At 41.9% G+C, this 8,171-nt stretch overlaps 1 protein-coding gene across 1 annotated transcript in view; it reads right to left on the minus strand.

The window, feature by feature from the left end:
- MTMR7 (myotubularin related protein 7) overlaps positions 1–8,171 on the minus strand; it is a 93,195-nt gene that overhangs the window by 5,685 nt on the left and 79,339 nt on the right. The window contains exons 9-12 of the mRNA XM_019553405.1: positions 7,077–7,202; positions 6,429–6,478; positions 4,824–5,024; positions 1,745–1,885 (exon numbers count right to left, since the gene is read on the minus strand). Coding sequence (XP_019408950.1) covers positions 1,745–1,885; positions 4,824–5,024; positions 6,429–6,478; positions 7,077–7,202 — 518 coding nt within the window. The remainder of the gene's footprint in view (positions 1–1,744; positions 1,886–4,823; positions 5,025–6,428; positions 6,479–7,076; positions 7,203–8,171) is intronic.

Raw genomic sequence — 8,171 nt, forward strand, 5'->3', positions numbered from 1 at the left:
CCACGGCGACACCTGCATCCATTGCCTTTGTGACCTGATCATAAAAGGCAATCAGGTTGGTCTGACAGGTTGGTCAAAAGTATATCCAGAATGGTTAGGTTGTATTCTGCTGGTTATGCTGTGAAGTGCTTTATAAGGAAGCTAAAATCAATGAAGTTGTTCCCACTTACTCTTCTTCTAAAATTGGTCTTAAACATTAAACATATGCTAGCATGATTAAAGCTATATGTTTTCATGAGGAATTCTATGTAGTGCCCTACAGACTAAAGGGACCTGTCACATTCATTACTCAGGTATAACAGGGCCTTTTTTATTATTTCTTCTCAGGTTGCCACTGTATAAATCACAGGACTTGATCATGAGAGATGCAGAGCATGGCAACTTTCACTGAAGCCCCAGGGGGCCCAATCGTGCTCCTCACAAGGTCTGAAACTTTCAAGATCAATCCACAGACCTTCATTCAGGAAACTAGTTGGGTACATGCCTACAGTTTAGTTAAGTAATTAGTGTAGACACGGCACTGTACTAGAACAGTTCTCTTGCTTCCAGGATTGGACTTAGCTTAGTTAAATGCCATGTGAATATACTGTAGGGTGCTTAAAGTTAAGAACATGCTTATGTGATTTCCTTGAGTAGGTCTGAATTCAAGCCCACAATAAATGTCTTCCGGAAGCAGAGCCTCAAGAGAGTCCCAATTGTGAAATCTCTGCAGTACTCAGCTATTACTAATCTGCAGACCTCATTGCAATTCAGTTAAAACAAGAAACAAAAAATGACCAGGACCAAAAAAACCCAAACCCCTTAGGACTCAGTTTCTTTCTACTTACTCCAGAGTCAGGCTGCCTGTCTGTCTGCTCTCACACGACTTGATGTTGTGTGTCTTAGTTCAAATAACAGTTCCCATTCATGTGCAAATGAAAAATCAGTTTCAAATCATAAGCATATTTGGAGAGCTTAGATAGTAGTACTCGTCCCTTGTTTTCCAGTTCTCCTTGAACCATTGCCAGAGCCTGCCTTTACATACCTAAGGAGCTCAGCAGACAGGTTAAGTAACAGTCAGGCTTGTATTCAGCATTCAGCTGTCTAGCCAAGTGGCTGGCAGAGCTGTTAGGAGATTTTGCAGACTAAGTGGTTTATTTTTTTCCCAATGCTATAGTATTTCAGTCACACGCTCCCCCTATATTTATTAATGTGGAAGATTTAATCCTATAAATCCTTAAGGACACAAATAGTCCCAAAGCTGATGTGATTACTCACATGAGGGGGAAGCTACTCTGTATAATATCACAGCTAAAACATGTCAATGAAGATGGCAAAAGAGTCTGTCTTACTTGCGTATTAATTTAGCATTTATTTGAATGTGTGTCAATTAAACCCTAAGACTAAAACCCTTTCTTCACCTCTGATGTGGACTGATTCTGGGTACCAAGCATACCTTAAAAAAAAACAGAAATCAGTACCAGAGAGACTAGAATAGAATTGAAAGAGCCCAGTGAAACAAGTGACTAACCACATAATTGGGATATAAACACAGCACAACCTTAGACATAAGCTTCTTTTGGGACTAATCTGGTGTTGTGAAACATTGTAGAGGCCCTGTCTGGAATTACACCTTTCCACTGTCTTCCTTCCCATTAAATTAATCAATATCCTAGACTGTAAGATGAGTGGTGGCATTTTGTCCTAATAAATCCTGCTAGCAGCATCTTGTTCACAGTGACAGTCAGGAAAGGAACTCACTTACTTATACAAGAAGTTGCATGGGGCTGTCTGTGGGTGGAGAGTCCCCTGGGTTTGACTGTGGTCTGCTCTGTACAGGGGATTCATGTAATCCACTCGATTCTTCCACAAATGAGCCCAAAGTGAGTATGTTCGTTCTTGAATTCTGGGAAATAATTTAAAGGAAGAATGTATAACTGCTCTTCAGCTGGGGGGTGCGGCACAGAGATCAGGGAAAATATTCTAGTGCTCTTTGCTACCTACTAGAAAGTAGCTTTACAGAAAACAACTTTCCTTCATTCAATGTAAAGGATGAAATCCATTGCACCACCATAAAGCCAGAGTAGTTGACATGTAGAAGCAAGTGGGTTAGACATATAAAATGCAATCTTCATTTCCAGGTACATTAGCATGGCTTCTGGTGGATGGAATAGCAGCAACAAACCCTCTGTATTAATTCTGTGGTGCTGAGGCCACTGACTGCATGGTAATGGACCTCATGGTTCCTCCCATGTGCCAGCCCATGTAACCCTCACTGCAAGACCTTGTTGGGCTACGTGGGACTGATATACAGATGTTTCTGTGTGGCCCCCCTCCCCGCACCACCTCTGGCTTCTCCTTCACTAATTAAGCCTTTCCAATACAGCTGCTACTCAAGGCTTCTAAATGAATCCTTGCTCCATGAACACATTTCAGCCCCATGAAAATGTACTGACCACTGAAGCTGGCACCAGATGACACAGCCACACAGAGAGCAGTGGCACTAAAATCAGTAATGCTGGCCTTTCTTTTACAGAAGGAATGACTAGTTTTTGGCAGAAACCTCATCCCCCATTTGGTTATAAGGAGAGGCTCAATGCGACTCTCTTCTGTGGTGTTGGAGTGGTAATTGCACCTTTGAGGGTTTTTTAGTTTATGTGGATAACATCTGAAATTGAAACCATTGTGGGCTGCCAGGGCTACAACCCACCTGGAACAGGAACGCAGGTGTTGTATCAGTGCACAATTTGTTATTTGCAAGACTGCAACTCTGGATGGTTTTCTTCCTCATGGCAGGACTAGATTTTCTTGTTAGAGGTAGAATCAGTGTGCAAGCAGCTGAGTCTCCAGCCTTGCAGGGCTCCAAACCTTTTCCTGCAAACTAGCTGTCAACCTGCCTGATCACCATGCATTACAGTTCTTGTTGGTAAACTGGGATGACAGGCATGTTGATTCTGCTGATGTGACTTCAGGTCTCTGGCATCCTCTGGCCATCTCATGTCAAGATACATGAGTCTCTCATTCAGTAGATCTTGGCATGGAAGGATTTGTGAGGGCTTTCAGTTTGAGTAGGCTAGGTCCTAACCAGGTCTAGACTTGGACAGCTCTAACACTGTGACAACTATTACACTTGTAGCACAACAAAAGCCCTTGTAGTGCTGTGAAATGTGAGCATGCAGGTGTCTAAGTGGTCTGTAGTGCTACAAACATGGCCCAAGTGCTACAGAAAAGTACCTGTTTGAAATCAGAACTTCTCAGTGGGGCTACGTTGTCATATATAATGTCTGTTTAGTCCGATGTAATCTTACAGAGATCTCTAGTACTCCCAGAATCCTACAATGCTTTGCTATCCCTGCTTCCCTCCTCCAGCAGGGCACCCACCCACAGTGAGCTGCCAGAATCATGCTGGCACCCTGCCGCCAGTGGGAATATCAGCAAGAGTCAGTGCCCCCAAGGCACTGCCACCACTGTCGCCAGTGCACAAGTTGTTGCCTGTGCTCTCACAGCAGCAGCAGCACTGGCAGGAACAGGTACTGCCACCCCAAGCTAGGGGGTTGTCTTTGACAGCCACTGCTCCAGGACCAAATCCAGTGCCAGGAGTCAGTCCTCTCCCCTGCTGGGAGCTCCCAGCATGCTCTCTTCCCTCTGTGGGTGACTATCTTTGACAACTGTTACCACAGCCTGGGACAGGGCAGCACCTATGGAGGTCAAGCATAATCTCCAGCTACCCACAGAGGTGGCAGGGGTGAAGACAGCATGACCCATCACCCCCACCAATGGCCAGGAGTGCCTTTGTGCCAATACTTCCTCCAGCTGATATCCTTGTGGAGACAGCCCCAATCCCATGGGGCAGGGGCAGCAAAGGAACAGCCCCCTATCATTCCCTGGCTAGGAAGCAAACCTTTAATGTGACTATAACTCTGCAGTCTGAGGGCTGGAATATCTGTATGCTCCTCCACAGCACTATATATCTCAAGTGCAAAAAGTAGCGTGGCACTTTGTAGTGCTACAGATGAATGGCTGTCTACAGCCTGAGAGAAAGGAGAGATGGCAACAGCCCATGATGGCTTCAGCATTCTTTTCCCCCTAGTGCCAGCATGAACCAGATGGGATAGAAAAGCAGGGAATACATGTACCTGACACACCTGAGGAGTCAGACACCCTTTATACAAAGAAAAAGCGTATGTGTAGTTAAGAAGTTGCTGCACGGAGAGCCTGTATTTCTTACTTTATCTGCCCCACATTCCTGAAGTGTTAAATGAAGCTGGATTACCTTGGAGGAGAGAACATAGCTAGCTTTTAGAGAGGCTGGGAGGTTCAACATGGCTTAGGAGGCTGGGACAGTGGGCTAGTAGAGTTCTGTGTCCCAGGGAGGTGCCAGAGAATACGTTCTGTTCCCCGAGACTATGTCTGAAGGCAAAATTGAACGCTGCTCAGACCCAGCTGACTCAGAAGCACATGATATCCAAAGATTGGGTCTGACAAAGCAAGCTGATGATCCTCACCACAGTGACTCAGCCACAGCTGTAACAAACAACTTCCCCTTTCACTTTTCATTTCAAGTTATTTACAGTGTAATAAAGTTGTGGCCACTTCATCAAAATATGTTTGTGTCATTTCTCACTGATCACTCGTGTTTGTGTCCCTGTCATTTACCTTACATAGCATTGCAGAAACCCAACACTTTCTTTTCAACTATGTTGCCAGGTAAAGGAAGGTAAGAAATCTAAATTGCTGCTCCTAGTAGCATGCATGTATTAAGGCTTAAATGTGTGTCATTTTTTTACAAGTAAAATATGTAAAACCCACATATAGCTATGTCATTAAGGAAAAGAAAGTCTTACTTCAACTCTCGTCTCTCCTTCTGGCTGTTACAAAGGAAGTTACCAAACTGGCAGGAATAGATATGATGTTGTATATGGATCAGGAATCTTTCATTGAATTCAAAGGCACAGGGGAATTGTTCCATTAGCTGCCAAACACACTCGATGAACTGGTCAATAACTGGGGATATCTCCTTTGGATCACCATCTAAATTCCCATACCTAAATAATAAAATGATATTATGATACAAAAAACCTGATGCATGAAAAACAGGTTTATACACTTGACAATAGCCCTTTATGAATGGGAGGGATGAATCATAGACCTCATGGTTCTCAAATCAGGCAAGACCAGAACTCTAGAGAAGGGCACAAATCATGAATGATGCAGACAAGAGAATCTCTGCAGCAGCAATGAAGAGAAACCCTGTTAGGAGGCTTGCAGAGAGCCTCGCTGCTTTGCATCTGGTACCAGTGTCTGCTGCAAGTCTCTCAGTTCACTGAACACTGTTAGTTAGCGTACAGTCAGCACATCTCCAGGGTAGATTCTGCCAAGGAACGTGTACGAGGCCCTAGCCTTCCCTTTGCAGAACCCCCAGAGGAGGGCACCATGGGAAACAGCTACACTTCACTGTGTGAACAGGTCGTTTTTGTACCTATTTATCAAATGAGGTATTGCTGATGCTGTTCACACTAGTTATCCCTAATTAATAGAAAAATGAAAGTGTGAAATACAATATCATGCAGAGGATATGTTATATCTTAAACTCTGACCAATATCTTTACTTGTTCATTCTGTTTATATGGGCCAAGACAGTAGGAAATAATACAGATAATTTCTTCTGAGGTACAAATTGCTAATTCTACTTATATTCTTCAAAGAAAATATAGCAATACCATAAAGGAGACCATAGTTATTGCTGATCATTAGGCACCTTATATCTTTTTTTTAATGTTTTTTGAGGAACTGACAAATGGACAAGCTGAAAACAAGGGACATATGCCCACTTTACTTTAAAACAGCAAAGAATTTCATGCCAAAAACACAGCTAGAGGCACAAAAATAGCCTTTCTAAATAGTTTTTTGTTATACTCTCTTTAAGTTTCTGAACTAATTCTTCTGTTTTACTTAGATTATTTTCTTACAGACAGTTTGGCTCACAAATCCTTCAAGTTAAAGGCACTTCAGCAAGTATCTTACCTTGAGTACTATCCTAAACTAGGCATGCTTTTCTGAACTAAGGCCTTCATTTTTATGAGTGAAATCCGGGCCCTACTAAAGGCAATGGCATTGATTCGCTAGAGATGTCCTTTGACATTGATAGAAATTTACACCCAAGCATATTATTTTTTCTCTCCAAAATGAATGCTTCAGTGCTAAAAGCAATCTGTAATCACATAGCCTATACACGCAATAGCAAATGGGAGTTCAGGCAGTTGGGTGGAAAAGAATAGTTAAAATGTATTTTACTTTTCCAGGTGGCTACAGTAAGCAGTGAATATTGTCATTGGGTATACTGTTGTTTTCAAAGGAAAACAATAAAGTAAAATTGTTATGACTACAGCAGAGATCTGATTTTATCTTAGAAAAACAGTATATATTAAACAGTCTTGCAGGGCTCTTACCTGTGATTAAATTTATGACCAAAGGAAACCCAATCTTTTTCAATTAATACCTATAATGAGAAAAGCACACAAGTCTCTGGCAGTCAACACTATTTTTAAAGCAAGCAGAAGAATGATATCAATAAATAAAACTGAAAACCTGAGGTACAGAAAGAAACAGTTTTCTTTCTTTAGTAGAGTTAACTTGAGTACTTTAAATGTCATTTAGACTAATCTATCTTTTTTATTAAATTTTACAAGCCTTGCTAATCTATCTTTGCACCCAAATTTGATAAACAAAACTGCAGCCTGTCTTTGAAAATTAAATTCAACTATAAAGTGATGGCAAGGATCCCACTACAGTTTCCTGAACAAAAAGCTAGTTGCCTTATAAATAAATAGTCATGTACCTGACTAGGTCTAAACCTTTGATGAAATTACTCTATAAACTAAGACAAGATATTTTAGAAAATCTAGACCACTGACAATACCAGACCACCTAGTTGTAATTTAGCCTTTTTTATTTCTTAAAGGTAAAATGTTATTTTATTTAAAAAAAATCTATTTTATTTATTTTAAAAGTAAAAGGTTATTTTCCTTAAGCAAAAAGAGCATAGTGCATAAAGTTATTCATGTTTATAAAATCCTCTGTAAAAGAGACTTGCTTACCATGAATCCCTTCAGTGTCCTGTAATAGGGGTCTAACAGAAGGCTTGCTACAGAGCAAACCTGAGCTGTTCTATCCCAGCCATCTGAGCAATGAACAAGAACACTCACACCTTCCTCTGCCACAGCCTGAAAATATAGAAAGGCTCTCAGATAAAGCAATGAAAATACAGCAATAGGTAGAAATTAGAAGCAAGACAGTCTAGTCATTAGCATGCTAATCTGCATTTTGGCAGACCTGAATAAATTCCTTGCCCACTAACTTCCTTGTAACATTAAGCAAGTCAAGTCCAGATCCAAAAAGAATTTGATGCCTAAGTAAAAACTTAGATCCTCAAACCCCGCACTACTGCCACCTATACCTGGAGGCACCTCAAGCCATTAGATGCCTCAATTTTCAGCTAGTAAAGTACCTGGAGTGTCTATTTCATTGTTTCTGGGCATGCCCAGAGCCACCTAAATCTTGAAAGTAAATGAATACTTGGGCAAACACCTGCTGGGGTTCACAAAATGCATGTTCCTGCACCTTCCTCACCTGTGGGTTCCTTTTCCTGCAGGTGTTCTCAGACTGTACCTAATCAATTGTTGGACATCCCAAAGACCCACAAAAAGAAAAGATGTAGGTGATGATGCCCTATTACCCACTTGTCCCTGGGTTATAGCAATCACCTATGATGTGAGAGGTGTGTATTATATTCTGGAGTATATGTTAGAAAAAAAATCTAGTAATGCTGTGCATGCGCACAGTCACTTCAGCCCTTGTAGTGGTGAACTGGTCAGTGCTCACAGCTTAGCCACATCGGGATTCACAGAAATAGGCAATTACCCATCTGACCCAAAACATGTACTTAGACTACAGCTAACCCCATACAGCACAGCCAGAGTAAGAGATGGTGGTGCCTCTCTTTTACCCAAAAATTCAGTGTTTAGAGCAGGGGTGGGCAATTATTTTAGCTAGAGGGCTGCTTAATGACTTTTGGTGAGCTGTCAAGGACCGCAAGGGTAGTCCCACCCCTTAAAAGGTGCCCTGTCCCCTGAACACTATCTGGGACCAGAAGTGCCCCACTTGCTCCTCTGACCTTTGCCACTGGAAATCCC

Source organism: Crocodylus porosus, unplaced genomic scaffold (assembly GCF_001723895.1).
Source record: "Crocodylus porosus isolate Cpor-Errol unplaced genomic scaffold, CroPor_comp1, whole genome shotgun sequence".
Taxonomy (NCBI): domain Eukaryota; kingdom Metazoa; phylum Chordata; order Crocodylia; family Crocodylidae; genus Crocodylus; species Crocodylus porosus.